Raw genomic sequence first — 25,482 nt, 5'->3', positions numbered from 1 at the left:
AGACTGCCAGATGTCATATGAAAGACTAACCTAGATTTTTTTCTGTTTTCTTGTATTAGAATTATTTCTTTCCACTCTGCCATAAAGGTGAGTTACGTTGCAGTTTCTTCAAGCACATCCACTGAAGTAAGATGTGAAACCCACTAAGCACAAAACTACAGATTTTTAATTTAGTCCCACATGCAGCGTTGGCTGCTTTAACTGCGTAAAATAGTAAAGAAACAGAACATACAATTTTCATGCAATAGTACATTATCATGATTTCTCTTTAAATTCACATTTTACATAGCTTTTTTTCTAAAAAAAAAAAAAAAAAAGGTCCTAAAGGGTGTTGCTTCCAAACTCTTCTGAGTTGAGGGTGTCTTGGTGGCTCTCCTCGCTCGCTGTTTGAGAACTGCTTACTGCAGCTAGATTTGCGCAATCACACTATAGTTTTAATTATTTTGAAGTCGGCATCTGTGTGACTTGGAAATGTTCATGTTGTCATCCTTTGACTTGTCTGAAGAAAACAAGTGAGGACGAGCATGTTTTAGGTGAGGCAACATGGCGGACACCGACTTCAATGGCTGCTGTATTTGCGCCAACAGCAATTTTTTTTCTTCTCTCCCTACCAGAGCTCACCGAAATGAAACGCTGGTTCGGTTTTGGATTCAACGCTTTCGGACAAATTACTGTCTCTGATAAGTTGATAGACGAAGACGCTGTGAAGGAAATCAAACTTGTGAAGCCAACTGAACTCCACAGCGAAAGAAGCGTCAAAGCAGCAAGCTGGAGTCGAAGAATTTCTTTAAATTTGGAAGGTAAATTTGGTTGAAACTCAGCTTGTTTGTGTCGTCACGCACGCAAACTAAACGTTTGCCTCTGTGTTTAGGTGATAGACGCGTGTGGCTAACAGGAGTCTGCTGTGAGCTGTGTGTGGAAGAGAGTCAGGGCTGCACGGACGCCTTCCTCTCCGAGTCCTACTTAACCCTGAGCTTCCCGGACAGGACAGAGTCCTGGTCCCTGCAGGACAACCAGAACACCCGAGCATGGCACAGGGACCTGATGACACCGCCAGATAGCCCTGGTAATGTCGACTCCTTTAGGAGGAAGATCTCTGAGTGTGATGTGTTAAATGACAGGTGGCTGGACATGATGGCTTTTCTTCATGTAGGTCCCACATTGAGTCTCCCTTTAGTTCCTGGGGGTTACATTGCCACAAAGCCTCCCTTCTTCCGATCTTTGTCACCACATCTGAAAGCCAAGAGTCTGGTACTGGGTGCAGAGCATGCCATCCTTCTGAGTGCTACCGGAGTTGTCTATACGTGGGGACTTGGCAGGTACAGTACACCTTCAGGGCCCTATCTTCAACCTGGCTTAAAGCAAAGCCCAGTGCAAGTGTTGTTGCTAGTTTTCAACTAATACAGTGTCATTTGTGCACACATGGGAATTTTGATCTAGAAATGAGTGTTTATGCATTGCTTTTTGCGAGGAGACAGAATCCAAGTGCACCACAGATCAACAAAAAACTGATCTAAAGTTGTGTAGATATTGATAGGGTGCAGTTGGGCAGCACAGTCTCGTTTGAGGATAGGCACTAAAGGGTTAAAATATGATGCAATAATTCTACATCCGGGGACAGTCCTCTCTGAGGTTTTGGGCAAATTACACAACAAAGTGAAAATGCAAAGAAAAGGTGACGATGTGGTGGAAAACGGACATGTGTTGCAGTTTGTTTATGGCCTGGAGCTCAAATATGTCGAGACGGTTGTGCAGGCGAGAAAATGCAGCTACTCTGGCTAGCTTTGTAGGCTAACGCTTACCGATACGACCTCTCCCATTTGCCTTGTCTTCCCTTCTTCACTGGGAACCGAGTGCAGACAAGGTCATAGTTAATCTATTTGTCACTATCCACAGCAGTATCTGGAGTGCTAAAATCTCAGCATCACATAACTGAGGATAAATTTTTACCACATGTGTTAAAACTTTAACAGTGTCAGTTTTTTCTTACATTTGATCACTGTTGCTTCAAATATTTTACAAAGGTAATTTTACTCTCCACAGGTAATTTCTGAAATCTATTCAGGTGGTGAGAAAGAAATGAGAGAAGGATGCATTGTCCTGACAAATTTTCAGTGGTAGTGCTATAACAGTGTTACTCCATAACCAGAAGACTGTGGGTTCAAACCCAATTTGAGGCCCTTATCTGTGGTATCCCAATGGTAAATGCCCAAAAGGATATCATTTTCAATCCAAAGACTGCTAAAGTACTCTCTGTAGTGTTAAACATCACTGTGGTGCAAGTTAAAATCTGAATACTGGCAGTTATATTAACTCCTTTAGTAGTGTTAATGCTGCTCTGAAGAAGCGCTGACAGAACTGACTAACACTGGCCTTTTTTCCTGTTTAGGCCCCTTTTCTGCAGCTTATAATGTAAGACCATACTTTCAGGGTCCTATCATGTCAATCTAAAGCAAACTTTCTAAAGTGCAGCACACAAGTGCATTCAGGACAGGTCCAAATCTACTTTGCTTGTTAGAGGGCACATAATCAGTGTGAAGTAAGGCGCATGATGCAAATGAATTAACTAGCTGGTCATTTGTTACATGAAAATTTGTTACATGCATCAGCAACTGGCCTACGGATATCCAAGGACACTAAAGTCAAGATATTGTCTGGCGAGTTAATGGACCTGCACCAATGTGTCAAAGCAGTGAGCAGCCGCTAAAACTCTCCGAGGTGAAGCAGTAAGGTGAATTTTTGTATTTTCCATTAGTGTTTTGTGGTATTTAATTTCATTTAATTTCATTTCGTGGCCACTTTCAATTCAGTTGTGTTTTCTGTATGTTCCACATAGCATGTGAACTGGGACAGATTCTGGATTTTTTTTTTTGTACTTCTGAAACTGACCACCATTTCTGGCGGGCCACTGCGCATGTCCAGTCTCAGAATGACGCGCTAAACAAGATCTCCCTGCTATCTAGAAACCTTGCAAGTTATTTTATCATAAATGGTTGGAGGTTAGAATTGATTACGGTCTGAGATTAATGTGAAATACATAAAGAATTTGGAAATTTGAGCAATACTTCCTCTTCTGGACCAGGGCTTTGAGCAATCCCAGGAGTCTTTTGCAAAACAACAAAATTGTATTATCCAAGTTCAATAGACTGTAGGGCTGCAACAAACGATTATTTGGCTCATCGATGAATCTGATGGGGTTTCAACACGATTAATCGGATTAGCGGGGAATTTTTTAAAAATGTGCCAGGGAAACAATTTTTCTCTCCTTCCATCACTTTATTTAACAACAGAACATTATTTGAAAACTTAAAATACTTGAAAATCAACAAATTGTCAAATATCCCTTGGCTGTTGAAATATAAAATAATAAAGAATAAAACAATTTATAATAAAGAACAAAAATAATTATTTCAAATGGCATTGCTTTATCAAAGTGCTGAGTTGCCATAAAACAACATTGAAACATATAGATGCTATAAAATATATGGTGAAAAAAGAGGTATTTTTGTTGCTGCAAATGAGCAATTAGCATAAATAACTTGGAAACTATGTGGTCATTTCACAATGACACATGTGACTCATGTCTCTTTCTCTAAAATTGTATTGTAGCATTATTAGTTATTATTACTATTATTATTGTTGCTATTATTATTAATATATAAATAAAAATAAATTAAAAAATATTATAATTTGTAATACATTTGACTCTTTTACGACAACAAACGCTGAGCCATTAATTATTATACAGAAAACAAATGCACAAACATGCTGAAATGCCAGCAGCTTAATGCTAACATCGAAAACGCCATAGACATGCTAACGTGTTAGCATCAGCGTTAGCATAAAATACATCTATCAACTGTTTCAGAAGACCATAACAGCTCAGTTTAACATAAAAAAGGTAAATATTCCTCACAGACATATGCTCTTTAGGGTTTTAGTGGAGAAAAATTAAGATATAGCGAAATAAAACAAATGAAACCAACGAAGCAGCAGCTCGAAGCACTCCATTGGTTCAAGATTCAAAGCAACGCTCGGTTGATTATATGAAGAAATGAAACATTTGCGGTAAAATAAAGTTATTTAGCAATTAATCGATGACTAAATTAGTTGAAACTATTTTAATAATTGATTTTAATCGATTAACTCGGTTAGTTGTTTCAGCTCTAATAAACTGTTACATTCTCAATGTGCATTCAGTAGTGTGTAGATCTCGCGTGACTAAGTGTGAGCTCCCACTTCCGCTGTCAGCATGGGGGGCGTGAACCGTCTATTCATCCAAAACAAGTAGTGGCTGGGTTTTTTTTTCCTTCACATCAGGTTTTCCATCCTGAGATATTCTGTAAGAGCAAATTCATAAAATAGAAATGCTTTTTCTCTCAATTTGGTGGGTCACATGACAGTCACTTTGACACTGTATATTCTACTAGCATAAGACTATACATGAATGAGATTAATTTCTCTATGATATACTGAACACTCCAGCACCCTGTAGTGTTTTCAGATTTCTTTCAACTTGTCCAGAAATGAATAATCTTACTTTCACCCTGGCTGGCGTGGCTGTTTCATTTTATTTATATTATTTGAGATTTTTGCAGAGAAGCGCTCCGTAAAAGTAGTGCCGCAGGTGGGTTAAGAACAACCTTTAATATTAATATCTTTAATATGATGCGAGCATGCGAAGCGCTTACTTTCACCCCTGATCACTTCTCATCTATAACTTCATAATAAAATTAATTAAGGATCAGACTAGTATCTCGTGTCGTGGCAGACAGTGTGTTTGACAAACTGATGGTCTTATTTTCTATCTGGACTGGGACTAACAAATTCTTTCAAGTCTATTATATAAAGAGTCTGATCCTCTTCTGTATTTGCTTTGACATATAGTGTCTGTACAAATGTGGGACTGAGTTTGAATAAATGTAACAGCACAGTAATAGCACAGAAAATGCAGATTTATCCTGAAACTCTCTTAAAAACATTGATCATGCCCACATTGATTGCTACTGATGTCTGGTTGTTAAATGCTAACCAAGATGGCGCCACGTTGGCAACAGCCAGCGAATGAGCGGATTGGCCCGGTCCTCCACCTACTGAGTAAACAGAAATCGAAGGCTGCACCCCACGGCGTTGTACGAGGGCTGTCCGTAAAGTATAGGTCCTTTTTATTTTTTTCAAAAACTATATGGATTTCATTCATACGTTTTTACGTCAGACATGCTTGAACCCTCGTGCGTGAGGTGTCGGCTGCGTCCCGACGCGCGGACCCGTCCGCACGTCTTTCATTAAAAAAATATCCTTTAACAGTGGAATATCCGGATAAAATGCTGAAACCGACTTCTTCTGAAACGTCTCTGTTCTCTCACGACGTCCTGGATCAATAGAGCCTGAAATGTGGAGGTTTTAAGCTTGAAACAGGCTGATGACGCCGCCTGAGAGCGCAGCGCGACGTCTCGCACTGTGAAAAGTCCTTAAAGCGACAGAATCACCTCAAAATCTCTCATCAGCTGTTACAATTTTCACTGAAAACCAGCTTAATTTTTCGAACCATGTCCACTTCGATGTCTCTCACAGGTTTAGAAAAAATTTTGATCAAACAAAGCGCCAGTCTCTCAGCAACTTCTCAGACAAAGGAATTCCGACGAGGGGCTGGACGACTCCTCCCACAAGGAGTGCTCACAGGTGAATGACGTCACCGACAGGCGTGGAAAAACTCACGCATGCGCACGAGGGTTCAAGCATGTCTGACGTAAAAACATATGAATGAAATCCATATAGTTTTTGAAAAAAATAAAAAGGACCTATACTTTACGGACAGCCCTCGTACATGAGCAACTTGCAGAGTGCTCAGTGCGCATGCACCCAACAATTTAACAACAGTCTACCCTAACCCATTTCTGATTTGCGAAACCGTGCTGAATATGTACAAGCAGAATGTACGCTTCTTGTCTTTTATAAAGACACAGGCCTGTAAAACTGCTTGTGAATCCTTGTTGCTAATCGCAGGGTGCTTTTGGCCACTGTGAATGATCTTTCCTGTGTTTTTCTTGCAGTCATGGCCAGCTGGGTCATGGAGGCCTCACCTCAGAACAGGAACCCAGAGCAGTGGAAGCCCTGTGGGGCATGCCTATGAGCTGTGTGGCTACAGGAGGCTGGCACTCTGTCTGCATTAGTAGTATGTCTTGTACAAAGATGTAGGTAACCTAGGAGTTTTGACCACACTTGGTGAAAGAATGACCTCAAACAATGTTCTTGTCATAGCTGGGGGTGACCTTTATGTGTGGGGTTGGAATGAGAGCGGTCAGCTTGGGCTTCCTTCACACGCTCTGAGAAAAGCAAAACAGCGAAGTGGTGAACAAACTGGTAAGTAGAGGAATGCAATGATAGACGCTAATGCCAGAAGCTATGTCTGGTAACCAAAATATTATTTGTCTGAGCTACAGTTCACGTTTCTGAACTTTGCAGTCACACCCAAGCTACTTAATGAGCTTCAGTGATACTACAGAGTAATCATCCCTTTGAATTCTGTAGTCATTTAGTTGACTTGCTCTTTCAAGGCAACAACTTCATTTGAATTTTTAACAGTGGCATTAAGCCAAGATGCCAGCACACCACCAGAGGAAGACAAATATGAAGATGTGTTCATATCCATCCAGCCTTTCCCAGCACTTGTGGACATCAGCCCATCGTGCGAGATCAGCACAGTCAGCTGCGGCTCCCGGCACACAGCTGCAGTAACAAGTAAGAAGTCTTCTTTGATGATGGCTGTTTTATTATGCTAATTATCTTGTACAAATATTGTCATGTTCAGCTCATGTCTTCTGGTTTCAGCCACGGGTGATCTCTACACTTGGGGATGGGGTATGTGTGTATTTCAGGCTAATATAAACCAAAATGTGTTTATCGCTCTTCCAAATGTAGCAAATCTGTGTAAAATAAACTTGCAGTATAATAAGCTCCTCTTATTGTGTTTATTGTTGTTCCAGGGGATTATGGCCAGCTTGGACACCAGACTGTGACGAGTTCAGATGAACCCCAGAGAGTGGATTTCTTCAGGGAGCAGAAGATGTTTGTGACAGATGTAGTCTGCGGGGCATGGAACACTTTTGTTGCTGTACAACCCCTGGCAAAAATTATGGAATCACCGGCCTCGGAGGATGTTCATTCAGTTGTTTAATTTTGTAGAAAAAAAAGCAGATCACAGACATGACACAAAACTAAAGTCATTTCAAATGGCAACTTTCTGGCTTTAAGAAACACTATAAGAAATCAGGAAAAAAAAAATTGTGGCAGTCAGTAACGGTTACTTTTTTAGACCAAGCAGAGGGAAAAAAATATGGAATCACTCAATTCTGAGGAATAAATTATGGAATCATGAAAAACAAAAGAACGCTCCAACACATCACTAGTATTCTGTTGCACCACCTCTGGCTTTTATAACAGCTTGCAGTCTCTGAGGCATGGACTTAATGAGTGACAAACAGTACTCTTCGTCAATCTGGCTCCAACTTTCTCTGATTGCTGTTGCCAGATCAGCTTTGCAGATTGGAGCCTTGTCATGGACCATTTTCTTCAACTTCCACCAAAGATTTTCAATTGGATTAAGATCCAGACTATTTGCAGGCCATGACATTGACCCTATGTGTCTTTTTGCAAGGAATGTTTTCACAGTTTTTGCTCTATGGCAAGATGCATTATCATCTTGAAAAATGATTTCATCATCCCCAAACATCCTTTCAATTGATGGGATAAGAAAAGTGTCCAAAATATCAACGTAAACTTGTGCATTTATTGATGATGTAATGACAGCCATCTCCCCAGTGCCTTTACCTGACATGCAGCCCCATATCATCAATGACTGTGGAAATTTACATGTTCTCTTCAGGCAGTCATCCACAGTCAACGATTGCGTTTCCTTAGCCCATTGTAACCTTGTTTTTTCTGTTTAGGTGTTAATGATGGCTTTCGTTTAGCTTTTCTGTGTGTAAATCCCATTTCCTTTAGGCGGTTTCTTACAGTTCGGTCACAGACGTTGACTCCAGATTCCTCCCATTCGTTCCTCATTTGTTTTGTTGTGCATTTTCGATTTACTTTTCTGTCTTGACGCTTTGATGTCTTCCTTGGTCTACCAGTATGTTTGCCTTTAACAACCTTCCCATGTTGTTTGTATTTGGTCCAGAGTTTAGACACAGCTGACTGTGAACAACCAACATCTTTTGCAACATTGCGTGATGATTTACCCTCTTTTAAGAGTTTGATAATCCTCTCCTTTGTTTCAATTGACATCTCTTGTGTTGGAGCCATGATTCATGTCAGTCCACTTGGTGCAACAGCTCTCCAAGGTGTGATCACTCCTTTTTAGATGCAGACTAACAAGCAGATCTGATTTGATGCAGGTGTTAGTTTTGGGGATGAAAATGTACAGGGTGATTCCATAATTTATTCCTCAGAATGAGTGAGTCCATATTTTTTTCCCTCTGCTTGGTCTAAAAAAGTAACTGTTACTGACTGCCACAATTTTTTTTTTCTTGATTTCTTACAGTGTTTCTTAAAGCCAGAAAGTTGCCATCTGAAATGACTTTAGTTTTGTGTCATGTCTGTGATCTGCTTTTTTTCTACAACTGAATGAACAGCCTCCGAGGCCGGTGATTCCATAATTATTGCCAGGGGTTGTAGTCAGTTAGGCTCTTCTGAGATTCCCCAGAAGTCGGGATAAACGTTTCTCTGGTTTAGTGATATGCAGGAAAGGAATGAAGCTAACAGCTTTTGTGAACTGGTATTTTCCATCCAAGCTCGAATTTGGTGTGGTTGGTGGTAGTATGTGTCTGGCGCTCGCAGTCAGTAAAGGTGGAGTTTTCGGTCATCATCTCATTGAAAATAGTGTAACACCAGGTTTACTGACTGCCACAAAGTGCAAAGGCATCAGGAGTTGTTTTTTGGGATCTCCTGTATTCATGGAGAACATTATTTCGGTCAGCTATCCTGACCATCCTCCACTGAGTTGTGACAGTCGCATTGAACAGGGTGGCAGAAATGGAACTGGTAGCTGGGTTGTCCAAGGATAAGAAATGTGCCACCTGTCTATAAACTTAAACCTACCAGATGGATCTCAAAGCTTAATTAGGAAGTAAAGCTGAACATTTTTAGCTGTCTGCTTGATTTGTTAATGGATGATGTGTTCCGAACTGGATTCCAGAAACTAAATTCTCACCTGAAATTATGTGGAGACTTTGAATTAATTGTATTGCATATATCATTTTATTACTTTGTGTAATTTCCAGTACAAAAAAGGCATTAAATAATTTTTAAAAGAAATTTTGCACATAAAAGAAAAATAAGAATCACACTGGGTTTATATTTCATAAACGATACATAATGGTTCAGGTAGTAAAATCCAGAAGTACATAAAATTTAAGTCAAATATTTGATGTTTTCCAGTTAAATCATCTGCCATTAGGAAAGAATTAAAAATAAATAATTTCCATCATCCACTGTATGTCCTCAGAGCACAATCTTGAAGGAACTGGGGAGAAATTTAAAATTAAATTATAGCAAATAAATGCAATGTATTAAAGTATACAAATATGTGATAACAGTATTGCCACTGCTGACCTGGCAAAGTCTGGCGATCTTGAAATGACGTGCTGAAACTCTGACAGGTTCACTGTTCCATCCTTATCAATGTCTGACTCATCAAGAATCTAAAAATACATTGAGGAAAGAACTGTTATGTCCCAAAATACGTCACAACATACTGTCAGTAATGTCCAGACTGCTACATGGCTGTGTTTCAGAAAGAATTAAGCCTTGACAAACTCACATTGGTAATTAGCTGTCTCATTTCCTCAGGGGTTAGTCTTGTTTCATCTGTGTCACCAGTCAGGCAGTTAACCACCTTCTCCAAATCCCCACAGTCTAGGGTTCCATCATCGTCGAAGTCTGAAAATATTCAAATGACAGATTATTACATAAGTTGGGAACAGCACCACGCATTGTGTTATTAATATTTTAACAATGATATTTACCAAATATCCGGAATGCATAGTGAGATTTGATTTCCAGAGTAGCAGAGTCACTGAAGGCACTCAAAAGATCCAGAAAGTCCTCAAATGTGAGACTTCCATCTTTTGGTTCAGATGTGGAGAATACATAGCAAATTCTTTTTCTGAAAGGGTTGGACTGACAGCAACAGGCACAAGGGTTAACTGTTTTAGTGGTACTTGAACCATGTTCCTCCAGCACATGAAGCACAAGACAAATAATTAAGAATCTTACTCATGCAATGAAATAATCCCACACACATATATACAGTTGTGTTCAAAATAATAGCAGTGTGTTTAAAAAAGCGAGTGAAGATCAAAATCTTTAAAATGGCTTTTATTTCTATTCTGTTCTATTTCTATTTATGCAAATGCATTGGGAGCAGCCAGTCTGCGTATGCCTGATCTTGTCAGATCAGCGTGGGTCCTGATTAGAACTTGGATGGGAGACCTTGGTGTGTTTCTCCTTGAGTTGGGTCAGGAATGGCATCTGGCATAAAACTTGAGCCAAATACCAATGTGGATGTGACTATCTGCTGTGGCAACACTGTACAAATGGGAGCAGCCGAATGGACAACCATGTAGATGCACTGGGAATATTGCACTTTCTATTCCAAATCAAAACATAAAGGAAAATTTATCAAATTTATTACTTTGCAGAAAGCAAAGAAACAGGAATATTAGGCTGTTCAATAAATAGCAGTATCTGCATTTTCTTTCTGACCCTTATAACACCCTTAGAGGTGGCCCTTATTTAAGGACAAAGGCAGCAAATGTTGTACATGCTGTTTGTTGTGCATTTCTCTGTGAAAATCTGAGTAAAATGGGTCATTACAGACACTGCTCATAAGAAAAGCATCTTTTGATTAAAAAGTTTATTGGAGAGGGGGAAAAAAAGAAATGCAGAAAATGATAGCCTGCTCAGCTAAAATGGTCTCAAATGCTTTAAAATGGCAACCAAAGCCAGAAAGATGTGGAAGAAAACCACCATTTAAATGGATCGAAGAATAGCAAAGACTCAGCCAATGACCAGCTCCAGGGTGATCAAAGAAGGTTTACAGTTACCTGTGTACTGTAACAATTAGAAGTCACCAGTGAAGCCAAGCTATGGGCAAAAAGCCCCCCAAAGTCCCATTGTTGAAAAATAATGTGCAGAAGAGGTTACAATTTGCCAAAGGACATAGTGACTGGCTTAAAGAGAAATGGCACAGCATTCTGTGGACTAATGAAAGAAAAATTCTTTTTGAGTTTACACTAAAAAAAAAAAACTGAGTAGATGAATTCAATTCAATATTAGCAGGATTTCCATCTAATAAATATATGTAGCTCCAACTCAAAGCACATCCATGCAAGATAATTAAATTTAATTGAGACTACATATATCAATCAATTTTTGTTATATATATAGCGCCAAATCACAACAAACAGTTGCCTCAAGGCGCCTTATACTGCAAGGCAAGGCCATACAATAATTATGTAAAACCCCAACGGTCAAAATGACCCCCTGTCAGCAAGCACTTGGCTACAGTGGGAAGGAAAAACTCCCTTTTAACAGGAAGAAACCTCCAGTAGAACCAGGCTCAGGGAGGGGCAGTCTTCTGCTGGGACTGGTTGGGGCTGAGGGAGAGAACCAGGAAAAAGACATGCTGTGGAGGGGAGCAGAGATCGATCACTAATGATTAAATGCAGAGTGGTGCATACAGAGCAAAAGAGAAAGAAACAGTGCATCATGGGAACCCCCCAGCAGTCTACGTCTATAGCAGCATAACTAAGGGATGGTTCAGGGTCACCTGATCCAGCCCTAACTATAAGCTTTAGCAAAAAGGAAAGTTTTAAGCCTAATCTTAAAAGTAGAGAGGGTGTCTGTCTCCCTGATCTGAATTGGGAGCTGGTTCCACAGGAGAGGAGCCTGAAAGCTGAAGGCTCTGCCTCCCATTCTACTCTTACAAACCCTAGGAACTACAAGTAAGCCTGCAGTCTGAGAGCGAATCGCTCTATTGGGGTGATATGGTACTACGAGGTCCATAAGATAAGATGGGACCTGATTATTCAAAACCTTATAAGTAAGAAGAAGAATTTTAAATTCTATTCTAGAGTTAACAGGAAGCCAATGAAGAGAGGCCAATATGGGTGAGATATGCTCTCTCCTTCTAGTCCCCCTTAGTACTCTAGCTGCAGCATTTTGAATTAACTGAAGGCTTTTTAGGGAACTTTTAGGACAACCTGATGATAATGAATTACAATAGTCCAGCCTAGAGGAAATAAATGCATGAATTAGTTTTTCAGCATCACTCTGAGACAAGACCTTTCTAATTTTAGAGATATTGCGTAAATGCAAAAAAGCAGTCCTACATATTTGTTTAATATGCGCTTTGAATGACATATCCTGATCAAAAATGACTCCAAGATTTCTCACAGTATTACTAGAGGTCAGGGTAATGCCATCCAGAGTAAGGATCTGATTAGACACCATGTTTCTAAGATTTGTGGGGCCAAGTACAATAACTTCAGTTTTATCTGAGTTTAAAAGCAGGAAATTAGAGGTCATCCATGTCTTTATGTCTGTAAGACAATCCTGCAGTTTAGCTAATTGGTGTGTGTCCTCTGGCTTCATGGATAGATAAAGCTGGGTATCATCTGCGTAACAATGAAAATTTAAACAATACCATCTAATAATACTGCCTAAGGGAAGCATGTATAAAGTGAATAAAATTGGTCCTAGCACAGAACCTTGTGGAACTCCATAATTAACTTTAGTCTGTGAAGAAGATTCCCCATTTACATGAACAAATTGTAATCTATTAGACAAATATGATTCAAACCACCGCAGCGCAGTGCCTTTAATACCTATGGCATGCTCTAATCTCTGTAATAAAATTTTATGGTCAACAGTATCAAAAGCAGCACTGAGGTCTAACAGAACAAGCACAGAGATGAGTCCACTGTCCGAGGCCATAAGAAGATCATTTGTAACCTTCACTAATGCTGTTTCTGTACTATGATGAATTCTAAAACCTGACTGAAACTCTTCAAATAGACCATTCCTCTGCAGATGATCAGTTAGCTGTTTTACAACTACCCTTTCAAGAATTTTTGAGAGAAAAGGAAGGTTGGAGATTGGCCTATAATTAGCTAAGATAGCTGGGTCAAGTGATGGCTTTTTAAGTAATGGTTTAATTCCTGCCACCTTAAAAGCCTGTGGTACATAGCCAACTAACAAAGAGATTGATCATATTTAAGATCGAAGCATTAAATAATGGTAGGGCTTCCTTGAGCAGCCTGGTAGGAATGGGGTCTAATAAACATGTTGATGGTTTGGATGAAGTAACTAATGAAAATAACTCAGACAGAACAATCGGAGAGAATGAGTCTAACCAAATACCGGCATCACTGAAAGCAGCCAAAGATAACGATACATCTTTGGGATGGTTATGAGTAATTTTTTCTCTAATAGTTAAAATTTTGTTAGCAAAGAAAGTCATGAAGTCATTACTAGTTAAAGTTAATGGAATACTCAGCTCAATAGAGCTCTGACTCTTTGTCAGCCTGGCTACAGTGCTGAAAAGAAACCTGGGGTTGTTCTTATTTTCTTCAATTAGTGATGAGTAGAAAGATGTCCTAGCTTTACAGAGGGCTTTTTTTATAGAGCAACAGACTCTTTTTCCAGGCTAAGTGAAGATCTTCTAAATTAGTGAGACGCCATTTCCTCTCCAACTGTTTATATCAATAAAACAGCCTAATACTAACTTTTTTTCACTTTCTGTAAAGTAATAAATTTGAAGAATTTTTCTTTAGAATAGAATGTGCAGGGTTCCCAATGCATTTGCCCGTGTCACCAACCGAACAGCCCACCCCAAAATCGGTCCACCCTGCCTTCACTGCTCATGCGTCATTTCTGTGCATCAGCTGCAGTTGACAGATTATCACCTTGTTTCTGCTTAAAACTGCACTCCACTCATCATCTATCTCAGCGACAGATATCTGAAGCTTTTATACAACAATCATTTCCACATAAATTCAGCATTATTTCATAGTAAAATTCAGAGGAAGCGATCAGACTGCAGCAGCCAAATGAGCTGCTGCTGCGTTCACTGCGCCTCCATCATTTCAAAGCGTCAGTAGTGACTCACCGATTATTGCCTCATTTCTGCTTAAAACAGCCTTGTTTCTGCTTAAAACTGACTTTAGAATGATTTAAGAGGTTTTACATTGTCATCTGATGGTTAATAATCACATTATTCCCTTTGATTGCTTTGGGAGTAGAGACTCAGTCTCAGACAATCTGCTGTGGTTCCAAATGACGCACGCGCAGTGAAGGCAGGGCTGACTGATTTTTAGAGGGGACCGGGTCAGTCGACAACACTGGTATGGAAATGAAAGCTATTATAAGGATTTTGAGCTTTACTCACCTTCTTAAACACACTGCTATTATTTTGAGCACAACTGTATATACACTACCAGTGAACTGCTCAAATGGTTTTGACTGGTGCTTTATACACACAAATACTTTGTACCTTGAGCTCTGGCAGGGTAAGTATCCTCTCCATTGGTACTCTGGGATTTGTCAAGGCTTTTTCTTCCTTAGTGAGCAGTTCACTGAATCTCTTGTGAGCTCTGAAAATAAAGCCAAAATCATGTATTACAGATTTGTTACATTGACCCCATCACTTGTAATATAATGGCTGTTTAGAGTGCAGTTACTTACAGGAGAATTTCTTGTTTGGTTAAAAAGGTCAACTCCTGAAATTATAAGGGAACACCATTTGAAAGATAACGGTAGATAATAACAGATCACATTATTAAGATGACACTAAAAGTGATAGCTGAGCCTGAAGAATTTTTTTACATGTACGAGTCATTTGGTGTAATAAATACTACTGTTTTAGGAAAGGTGCTATTCATGTTGTATTTGTGGAGTTTAAAAAAAAAACTTTAGTGACTATTGGCCACATACTGCAGTTGTGTTAAACTTTTCGCGTTAAAGTCTTAGTGTATAAACATAAACGTTAAATCCACTCTGTTAACGTCAAAAAACTGTCTGCACACTTACTTGATACTCTGAAAGTAGGTCCTTCCCTAACTGACTCGCCGTTGTACCCATTTTGTAAGTTTAGAATCCAATTTTGACTTTTTGTTGACACAAATACTTTGGCGTCGCCGACTTCCTGTTTTGACAGACCCCTCCCTTTTCCTGTACGTCGCGACGTAACGGTTTCCATAGCGACCTGAAACCAAAACACTGCCGTGAGGGGGAAAAAAGTACAAGCAGGCGTCCTATTACTACGCGTGTGCTTCTTATTGAATTTCTGTGCCCTCTTTATTCGTGACATTATGCTACAAAAATACCCAAACTTTAAATGTTTTCTACTGTAATAACATTGATTCAAGTCAATATATAGTGCAGTGCAAACAACCAGTTTCGGTATGAATTTGGCATTTGAATTGTTTTCTAAGAGACCAAATTTTACATTTCCAGATTTTAACTTTCAAAGAAACAAAAGTTGCAGCGAATTATGTTTTACCAACAAGAGCAAATAAAGAAACAGCATTTCAGAACAAGAAAAACCTGATTATGGTGCATGTTTACAGCCCAGTGCACAGGGGGAGCATGAAGTGATTTTGTAAAACCACCAGATAGTTCACTCAAAACAACTGTAATAAAGATGGAGAGTAGTTATACGCATACAGTAAAACAGGTGGCACCTAAGGTGATGACTGGATGTCTTTGATAGGGGAAACCAGGGCACACGGGTCAAAAATCTTGTTTTGTGGCAGCATAAACACATTATGCATAGGTTTAGGTCATTCTATTGTGGATTTAATACAGCAAGTTATTGTTTATAAGGCTGTGTTATGTCTCCCCAAGAGTAATTTACAGGTGTTTAAATCAATTTTAAAATTTTTGATTCCCTGTGCCCAGACACTAATTCACAGGGCACAGTGAATCAGCTTAGAATATGATGAAAAAAAAATGATTATAAAGATTTCTTCAAAATTATTAAATATATGCTGATGCATATACAAACTGTAACCCAGCAAACCAGTTATGTAATGTATGAGTGTCTTATATAGTAATACAAGTCCTTTAGAAACTATTAGAAATCAACTGTCATAAATTCTGTTCAAACATGAAAACAGTTGTTTATATACACAAATTATAGAAATAATTAATGGAAAAATAAATGTATAAGCTTCAACAAGTAATATTTGACATCCACTTGATACTGGGGCTTAGTAAATCACTTTCTAGACTGATTCACTGTGCCCCAGGTGCATGTGACACACATGAGACGTGTTATCAAATAGCTGATAGTCTGGAGAAGACATAACACATGCTCATCAGTTGGACGGGGTAGTCTTCTAATTAATAACAATTTTTTTTTTGCCTACCTTTCCTCTGTTGTGAGAAATAAATACAAAGACACTGACATCCACAAAATTTACTTTTGATAGAAAAAACTGACTTCACTTGCCACTTAGTTTTACCCTTAATGTATCCAAAAACAAAACACTATAAGAGGGATGTCTTTATGCATAAAAATATGGCATAACTGCTGCAAATATATATGTAGTTTTGCAGATATAGCTATTGATTCACCTTGCCCTGGTTTCCCCTACCAGGTTTCCAAAGAAACCTGGTAGGGTGACTGCTGGAATGACTTTGTATCAAATGTGCTGTTACTTCTGGGAGACTGAAGAGTTTCAGTTTCATTGTGATGGAGTATCAGTGACTACGTTTACATGCAGCCAATAACCCTTTCATAACCCTTTCATAACCGGAATATTAGCAATAACCCGGTTGCGCACGGCCATGTAAACACCCGCAAAAACCCGAACATGACCCCTGGGTTACTCCTTTTCTAACCCGAATATCAGGTCATATAAACGTGCATCGGAATATCCCCATAGAAAGGAACATTATTTTGTGTTCTGCGCATGTCCTATCTGCAAGGAATCTTGGTCTTTTGAGTACGGCAACTACTTGTATGCGGCGCGCGCAACCCACCGGACACCACAGACGCAGAGGTAAACAAGCATGGGGACCACACTTTTGGAGCGAGGAGGAAACCGAGTACTTCATTAGTATAGTGAAAGACATGAATATAATGTTTTTTATTGACAGTAGAAAGTACCGAGATAGCAACATTTACAAGAAGGTGGCCGAAAAGTTACGCGAAGCAGGATTTGCACGAACGCCAGACCAAATCAAGCACCGGTGGAAGACCTGTGTCGCTGTTTAGATGGGGATATTCCAAATGGTACCAATGACCATGTATACAGGAGTAACTCTGTCTGCTTATGCATGTAAACGGGTTATTCCTAATGATTCGGAAACCAGAATATTGACGTCATGTAAACGTGTCTACATTTTGGAAATGTGGTGTGTTTCTCTGGATGATCCAGCATACAGCAACCCCAGTAGCTAGAGAAGACCAAGGGAACGCTCACGTTTCACCTGGCTGAAGTAGATAGACGGTTACTTTTAGAGATGTGGACCAGTTGTCTGCCTGGGTGGTTGCTTTCTAGGACCCATGGTGTTGTGAATGCAACTAAGTGTGGCAACACATGGTCCCAAATTTGGCATGACATTACGTGAAATCTTTTTTTTGTTGATAAGTGATAGTCTTTACTGTGAGTTATGAAATTTTTAGAAACCTTTCATTCAATCTGAAGTATCTTTGGTTGGTTGCTGGTCAGGTGGTTAATGCAGTGGGCTCACAACTAGGATCCCTAGTTCAAATCCCTGTAAGATTAGAAACTCACTAAAGGACCTGGGGCAAAATCCTTAAACATCACATTGCTTCCTGTGTGGAGTTGAGCACCTTGCATGGCAGCACCCAATCATTGGTGTGTAATTGAGGCATCACTGTAAAGTGCATTGACCATGACAGAACTGCATAAATAATGCAGTACATTTTCCATTTGTAAGATCACACATAAATTCACCCACCCCCGGAGTAGTGTAAAAAAAATCACTCAGTTGGTTAATGAATCTAGATTATTTTATTGGTTCTGGAAATTTTAAATGAATTAAGCCACCCTTGCAGGTACAGCCACATTTCATAACATAATAACTGACAAAAAAAAAAAAAATGCTGATTACAAGAGTCCTGGGTATGTTACATAGTCCTGTGTCTTGCTTAACAGGTGTACATCATTTCTCCAATATCCTACCTTCTGTACTTGTTAGTGTTATGTGCCATTTGTTGTAAATCATATGAATCAATAATCTGCAGCAATATCACAGTGTAATTGTGTAAAACCGAGTAAATTTTCAAAATTTTAAATAATATATTGGAAGTTGACCAAAAACACATTTTCAACGAAAACCATTAAATGTCTAAATAAAACTGTAGTAAAAACTTCCCCTCATTTTATCATAGCTTTTCAACCACATCAAAAATAAATCAGTACATAAACATTTTTTCAATGCATTGCCAATGTCCAAACATAAATAAATCTTTGTAATATATCTACAAAATAGTTGGTTTCATCTCAAAATGTATCCATACAAAAAAGATCCATTTATTGAAAAAACCTTGTGAGCTTTGGAGAATTAATAATGAATGATTAATTAATTAATTATAATAACGAATGAACAGAGTGGATAGATGAGAATCTTGATAAGAAGAGATGGTACTGTGCAGGAAGCAGTGTTGTCTCATGGCTCTGTCTCCCAGTCAGTTTTTTCTGAAACGAATACAAATAACCATCATAATTACAGGAGATAGAAAATAATGCAATGGGGAAAAAGTGTGATATAAATATTCTGTCAACATTTATATTTTAATTTTGTGTTCCTTAAATTTGAAGGTACCTGTTATTTTTGTCCCCTCCTCGGTCTCAGCTGGAACTCCAATACCATACTCATTTTCACCAGTGACTCGAAAGAAGTAGACTCCTCCCTCCTCTAGGTCAGATACCTTGTAGGACAGTCTGTGGCACGTATCTGTCAGTCTTGTCCACCCTTTTCTGCTGATCTCTCGGATGTCCACACGGTAATTCTTCACTGGGGCCCCTCCTTCATTCTCAGGGGTGTCCCAGGTGACAGTGGCAGAGTTTTTGGTCACATCTTTAACTGCTACACGAGTAGGAGGTCCAGGTGAATCCAAAACCCTCACATTCAAGGTCAGTGTAGCGGTCCCAGCAACATTTTGCAGGTTGACTGTGTATTTGCCCGTGTCATCGCGTGTGGCTCGTTCTACTGTAATAGAGGTGACAGAACTGGTGGTGTTGATGAGGCCCCTGACCCGTAGATCTACATCTGCTTTATCCCATGACACAGTGGGAGCAGGTTTGCCTTTAAAAGGCACCATTAAAGTGAAGGAACTGCCATCTTTGACAAGGAGGGTCTTCCTCATCTCATTACTAATTTCAAAACTTGGCTCTTCCTCTCTGTCAGTGGCCATCTGAGCATCTGACTCAGGGCTAGGCTCACTGATACCAATTCTATTTAGTGAACGAACAACAAACACATATTCAGTGCCTGATTTTAGTCCAGTAACTGTAAACTCTGTTTTATCTGTGTTTAGGACACCAACAGTCCAGTCTGCTTCAACAGCTTTCCTAAATTCCACTCTGTACCCAGTAATTGTTGCACCACCGTCAAATACTGGCTTGTTCCATGTCAGAGTGATGGAAGACCTGGAGGAATCGAGTATGGTGGGCTTTGCTGGAGGAGATGGTAGAAATTTGGGGTCCTCTGCCAGGGTGAGCAGGCACGGGACACTTGGGTCACTTAGCCCAGCAGCATTCTCAGCAAAGACTCTAAATTCATACTCACATCCTTCACGTAAACCAGAGGCTTTGGCTCGTAGGTCATATACAGGCTTCTTGTTTACACGAACCCATCGAAGGCCCTGTTTCTCCCTCTTCTCAATGATATACCCATTGATGCGGCTACCACCATCAGAGGCAGGTCTTTTCCAACATATGGTCATAGCCTCAGTGGTTGCATTTGTAACTTCAACATCAGTAGGAGCAGATGGGACAGTAAAGGGATCCATTGCCTTGATGGGTTCACTTTCCAAAAATTCTCCATCTCCATATTTGTTCACTGCCCTCACCCTGAACAGGTACTCATTTCCTTTCAGCAGCTTAGAGATTTTGCAAGAAGTAGCCATCATGTCACTATACACAAGGGTCCAGGCTACACGGCCAGTTTCACATTTCTCAACAACATAATGCATTATCTCAGCACCACCTGTCTCATGTGGGGGGGCCCAGGAAAGGGTGCATTTTTCTGATGAGAGTCCAGACACTAACAGAGGTCCACCAGGTGGGCCAGGCCTGTCCAGGACCTTACAGGTGATTGTCTCAGAGGTAGTACCACCTGGATTTTGTAGAGTCAGAATATATTGTCCAGAGTCTTTCCGGACACATTGCTTGATAACGAGGGAGGTATGCCTGTTTGTTGAGGTTAATTCAACTCTCCCCTTCGTACTAATGATCATACCATTCTTTGACCATGACAGTGTAGGATGGGGTCGGCCAGAGATGTCTGCATCGATTCTTAGGAGCTCTCCAGCTCTGACAACCACCGCCTGTCTATATTTGTGCTCCAGCATAATGGTGGGTGGATCCACATTGTGCCGCACTGTAATAGGTCCAGTTGTTTCAGATGGTGCACTAAAGAATTCAGCTGCATTCTTTGCAATAACACGGAAATTGTACTGTTCACCCTCTGTAAGGCCAGTCACTTCCAAATAGGTGTCCAGTAAGGTGGTGAAGTTGCACTTAAGCCAGCAACTGTCTCGAAGCTCTTTACGTTCAACAATGTAAGTAGTTATTTTTGCTCCGCCGTCATATTCTGGTTTGTCCCAAGACAGAGAAACTGAGGTGTTAGTTATACTGATGACAGTGAGGTTTTTAGGTGGGTCACACTGGTCCCTTGCTGCTACAGGCTCAGATGCCTTACTATGAGGTCCAACACCAGCGATATTCTCAGCACAGACCCGGAACTCATATACCAGACCCTCTTCAATACTTGTTACCTTGAGCTGGTTGTCGGTCACTGGACTTCTGTTTAACTTTGTCCACAGAATGCTGCTTTGATCTTTGCATTCAATGTGATAACCAATGATAGGGCTGCCACCATCACTGTCTGGTGGGCTCCAAGCAACTATCATGACAGACTTTGAAGCATGGGCAACATGGAGGTTGGTAGGACTTCCAGGAGATTTGAAGGGATACTGTGTAACAATAGCCTCAGAGTCAACAAACTGGCTTTTGCCATAGCGATTCTCTGCAGCAACACGAAACTGGTATTCAATGCCTTGTGTCAGACGGGAAATTCTGATTGATGTTCTGGCAACTGTTGCTGACACAGTCTGCCATAATGTACTGCTTGTATCTCTTTTCTCAACAACATAATTATTGATTTGACACCCACCAGTGTAACGTGGGGGCTGCCATGACAGAGAGACAGAGTCAGCACTAACTTCATCCGCTCTGATATCACTTGGTGGTCCAGGTCTTTCAAAAACATTAACAATGATGTCAGTAGATTTTGTCCCAGCTGAGTTGCTCAGGGTCACCTCGTACACTCCAGCATCTACCCTGGTTGCATCTTTGATAGTGATCAGAGATGACGTGTCAGATGTGTGCACATTTACTCTGCTCGTCTCTTTCAGTACGTTGCCATCCTTTTTCCAGGTGACCGTTGGTAATGGTATTCCTTTGAATGGCACATCGATCTTTAAATCATTTCCTGGCTTCACACTGAATGTATTACACAGTAGATTAATAACAGGTTCAGCAGTCAGGTCCTTCACAGTAACAGGTGCCAAAAGTGACTTTGGTTCACTTTGTCCCTTTTCATTTACAGCACGCACTCTGAAGTAATACTCCTTTCCTTGTGCTAGCCCATTGACAGTCACTTCTAGTGCTTTAATCTCTGAGCAGATTGTCCAGTTGTCATCTTCCTTATCCCGCATTTCTATAATATAAGCTGTGATTTTACTTCCTCCATCATGGTCAGGTTTACCCCATGAGAGTCTTGCACTATTGCCAGTGACATCACAGAGTGTGAATTTACTGGGCAGCAGAGGAGCTTCACACACCTTAACAGCATCAGCGGTCTCAGCTGGCAGTCCAACACCAAACTCATTCACAGCCAGGACACGGAAATAATAGAAGCATCCTTCTTGGAGACTATCGATCTTGTATGAGTTTCTGACACAGTTGCTACAAACGCTGGTGAATGCCTTTCTGGCCTCCTCTCTCTTCTCAACTATATAATGTGAAATCTTTGCTCCTCCATCAATGAGAGGTGCTTCCCATGAGATGGACACAGAGTCACGCTTTACATCTTTCACCTCCAAATTTATTGGCGCACTGGGGGAGTCCAACACTCTAACGTTGATGAATGTGGATTTGGAGCCACAACAATTCTTAGCTGTCAAAATATACTTTCCTGTGTCATTGATATTTACATTCTCAATCAGTAATACCGTGTGTGAGTGTGCTACCTCAATTTGAGCACGCTCACTAAGAGTTCCTGTTTCTTTTGACCATGTGACCTCAGGCTCTGGGCTTCCTTTAATGGTAACAAAAAGACGCAGTGTGGAACAGGCCCGAACACTTACAATCTTCCTCAAGGCACTATCCAACTCAAACTCAGGTGCCTCCAGTTTTTCAGATGCTTTTACCATCTCAGGTAGCTTCACATGCTCTCCATTTCCAGCGGAATTCATTGCACTTACACGAAAATTGTACTCAGTGTTTTCTCTCAGTCTATTCATGATAAAGGTTGTGTCTGCAATACCCAGGCTTGGTGTACATGTTATCCATTCATCCTCTGCTGCTGTTTTCATCTCAACAATGAATCCAATGATGGTAGCTCCACCATCATAGATGGGCTTTGACCAGGATAGAGATACACTACTGCTGGAATGGTCTACCACTTTGAAGTTGGTAGGCGGGCCAGGTGGGTAAGTGGCTTCACAAATCTTGATGTACTCACTTGGTTCACTTGATGCACCAACACCTGCAGCATTCTCTGCAGATACCCTAAATTGATAGTAATGTCCCTCAGAGAGCCCTGTGCATCGGAAACGTAAGTCAGTTATTCTTCTCTTGTTGCATTTAGTCCACCGGACACCATCTTTGTCATGTCTTTCCAGGATGTAACCATCAATCTCTGAGCCTCCATCATTCTCTGGCCTTTCCCATGAAAGAATTACGGAGTCACTAGTCACAGCAGTGGCCACAGGGGTCGAGGGCATACTAGGTGTTGTAAAAGGGTTTTGTGCAATAAAGGGGTCAGATTCTAGACTTTCACCAACACCAAATCTATTCACCGCAGTGACTCTGAATATGTATTCTTTTTCAGGGACCAGTTTTGTCACTTTGTAGCTGGTGGTTTCAGTGTGAGGCTCAACCACTGTCCAGGAAACACGCTTAGTCTCCCTTTTTTCAATGATATAGTGGGAAACACTGGCACCACCATCATTTAAAGGCGGGTTCCAGTGAAGGTGGCATTTCTCTGCACTGACAACTTTCACATTAAAAGGTCCATCTGGAGGACCTGGTCTATCCAGGACCTTTACAACAACGGGGATAGTTGCAGTTCCACCCATGTTAGTAAGGCTCAAGACAAAGCGTCCCCCATCTACTCTTGTACAGTCCCTAACAGTCAAAGCTGTATGAGTGAGTGTGTTTTTTGCCTCCATTCTTGGTGTAGTATTGTCAATTTCCTTTCCATCCTTAAACCACCTTATTTCAGGAAGAGGCTTCCCTGAGTAATCGGCATCGATTGTAAATGTCTCACCTGCTTGAACAATAGTGGCAGTCTTAAACTTGGGATCCATGAGTGCTGTTGGTTTTTCGATAACATCCTGGGCAGTGATGGTTGTACTTTCAGATGGTGTGCTCCAAACGCCAGCACCATTCCTGGCAGTTACCCTAAACTTGTAGTTGTGACCTCCTGTTAGACCTGTGACTGTGAACTGATTTTCAATAACATTGGTGAAGTTTGCCTTCATCCATCTGCTATCAGGTAGCTCTTGCATTTCAACAACATAGCCTGTGATGGTACTTCCTCCATCATACTGAGGTTTTGCCCACTGCAGTGTAATATGTTCCCTCGTGATGACGATAGCTTCAGGTTTGCCAGGTGGGTCACAGGGATCTCTAGCCACATAAGCTTCAGATGTCTTGCTTGATGGGCTGAGTCCAGCAATGTTCTCAGCAAATACTCTGAATTCATACTCAATTCCTTCCTCTAGTCCGGTTGTTTTGAAGCGAGGATCAGTTATAACAAGCTTATTTATTTTGGTCCATAGAATGCTGTTCCTTTCTTTGCGTTCAAGGTAGTAGCCAGTAATAGGGCTGCCTCCATCTTTAGCTGGAGGTTCCCATTCAACCACCATGCTGTATTTTGTTACTGTGGATGCTGAAGGGGTGCCAGGAGCAGTGGGCACACTAAAGGGATACTGTGCCATTACAACAGGGGAGGATATTGGATTACTCTTTCCGTACCTATTCTCTGCAAACACTCTAAATTGGTATTCACTACCTGTCTTTAGCTTGGTGACTTTGATTATGGTTCTAACTGTAGTTGCTGACACAATCTGCCATTCTGTACTTGAAGTGTCACGTTTCTCAACAATATAGTTGTCTAACTGACATCCTCCTGTGTATTCTGGAGGCTCCCAAGATATGGTGATATAATCAGAACTGACATCATCAATCCTTACAGGTCCTGTGGGTGGGTCAGGCTTCTCAAGAACAACCACAGTTATTTCTCCAGTATTGTTTCCAGCACAGTTGCTTGCTGTGACAGAATACTGACCAGAGTGCTCCCTTATAGCATGTCTGATATGAAGAACTGTTAATGATGGTGTGTTTGAAATCTCTAGCCTTGACGTCTCCTTAACTGCCTGACCATCTCTCTTCCATTCAGTCTTTGGTGTTGGGTGCCCAATCACTGGAATCTCAATTTTCAGAGCCTCACCATTCTTAATGGAATAAGTGGTGAATGTTATTTGGAGTTTTGGCTTGATAGCATTTTCCTCAGCTGTAACAGTGTTGGGTTGGACCTGATGTTCTTGCTCTCTGTTCACAACAGAAATGTGAAGCTGACCTATGTGAAAAAACAAAATAATTTATTAAGTGCATTATTGACTAAAAGCACTGTATTGGACAATATAGTCAAACTAGAATAAATTCAAACATTTGACAATAATCCAAGTAATAATTTGTCATCATATGAATATATTATTTAATTGTGCTTTGCATTTATTGTAAATGTTTTCTGAATTTTTATGAAATCTGAAATATATATCATGGCATACTACAATACTACATACAAGGTATACACTTTTCTTTTGTCGCTGTTATAGAATTTGGTATATGTCTTGTACAACCCCAATTCCAATGAAGTTGGGACGTTGTGTAAAATGTAAATTAACACAGAATACAATTATTTGCAAATCCACTT

At 40.4% G+C, this 25,482-nt stretch overlaps 3 protein-coding genes across 5 annotated transcripts; 1 reads left to right on the top strand and 2 right to left on the bottom strand.

The window, feature by feature from the left end:
- The first annotated feature begins 382 nt into the window (after positions 1-382).
- Positions 383-7,208, top strand: rccd1 (RCC1 domain containing 1). 2 transcript variants are annotated; one of them, XM_034176824.1, is made up of 8 exons: positions 383-800; positions 872-1,066; positions 1,154-1,319; positions 6,054-6,175; positions 6,262-6,363; positions 6,586-6,741; positions 6,832-6,861; positions 6,987-7,208. In XM_034176824.1, exons 1-8 carry the CDS (start codon positions 563-565, stop codon positions 7,175-7,177), a joined length of 1,200 nt encoding a protein of 399 aa, XP_034032715.1. In that variant the 5' UTR covers positions 383-562; the 3' UTR covers positions 7,178-7,208. The 2 variants fall into 2 exon arrangements, with proteins under 2 accessions (XP_034032715.1, XP_034032716.1); XM_034176825.1 differs by having other exon boundaries at positions 386-800; positions 1,166-1,319.
- A 2,057-nt stretch (positions 7,209-9,265) lies between these two features.
- Positions 9,266-15,245, bottom strand: LOC117515986 (calcium and integrin-binding protein 1-like). Of its 2 annotated transcripts, XM_034176827.1 has the most exons (7): positions 15,091-15,244; positions 14,746-14,780; positions 14,555-14,654; positions 10,026-10,179; positions 9,821-9,939; positions 9,613-9,701; positions 9,266-9,523 (listed from the first exon to the last, which is right to left on the bottom strand). In XM_034176827.1, exons 1-7 carry the CDS (start codon positions 15,139-15,141, stop codon positions 9,502-9,504), a joined length of 570 nt encoding a protein of 189 aa, XP_034032718.1. In that variant the 5' UTR covers positions 15,142-15,244; the 3' UTR covers positions 9,266-9,501. The 2 variants fall into 2 exon arrangements, with proteins under 2 accessions (XP_034032718.1, XP_034032717.1); XM_034176826.1 differs by lacking the exon at positions 9,266-9,523 and having other exon boundaries at positions 9,543-9,701; positions 15,091-15,245.
- Positions 15,246-18,051: 2,806 nt separating this feature from the next.
- On the bottom strand, positions 18,052-25,129 carry LOC117514940 (titin-like; the record flags this gene model as incomplete). The annotated part of the gene is made up of 2 exons (XM_034175510.1): positions 18,052-18,731; positions 18,859-25,129. Coding segments are annotated over 2 exons (6,300 nt in total), but the record flags the coding sequence as incomplete, so codon positions are not given.
- Between the last annotated feature and the right edge of the window lie 353 nt (positions 25,130-25,482).

The sequence above is a fragment of the Thalassophryne amazonica genome, chromosome 8 (assembly GCF_902500255.1).
Source record: "Thalassophryne amazonica chromosome 8, fThaAma1.1, whole genome shotgun sequence".
NCBI lineage: Eukaryota > Metazoa > Chordata > Actinopteri > Batrachoidiformes > Batrachoididae > Thalassophryne > Thalassophryne amazonica.
This window is presented reverse-complemented; position numbering and strand designations above follow the sequence as displayed.

Bases quoted from the DNA above. Each gene is read 5' to 3' on its own strand.
- rccd1 (XM_034176824.1), top strand. From the start codon at position 563: ATGGCTGCTGTATTTGCGCCAACAGCAATTTTTTTTCTTCTCTCCCTA. The intron at 1,067-1,153 runs GTAATGTCGACT...TTCTTCATGTAG, and splicing joins GACACCGCCAGATAGCCCTG to GTCCCACATTGAGTCTCCCT. The intron at 6,742-6,831 runs GTAAGAAGTCTT...TTCTGGTTTCAG, and splicing joins GCACACAGCTGCAGTAACAA to CCACGGGTGATCTCTACACT.
- LOC117515986 (XM_034176826.1), bottom strand. From the start codon at position 15,141: ATGGGTACAACGGCGAGTCAGTTAGGGAAGGACCTACTTTCAGAGTAT. The intron at 14,655-14,745 runs GTAAGTAACTGC...CTTTATTTTCAG, and splicing joins ACCAAACAAGAAATTCTCCT to AGCTCACAAGAGATTCAGTG. The intron at 9,702-9,820 runs GTGAGTTTGTCA...ATGTATTTTTAG, and splicing joins TGAGACAGCTAATTACCAAT to ATTCTTGATGAGTCAGACAT.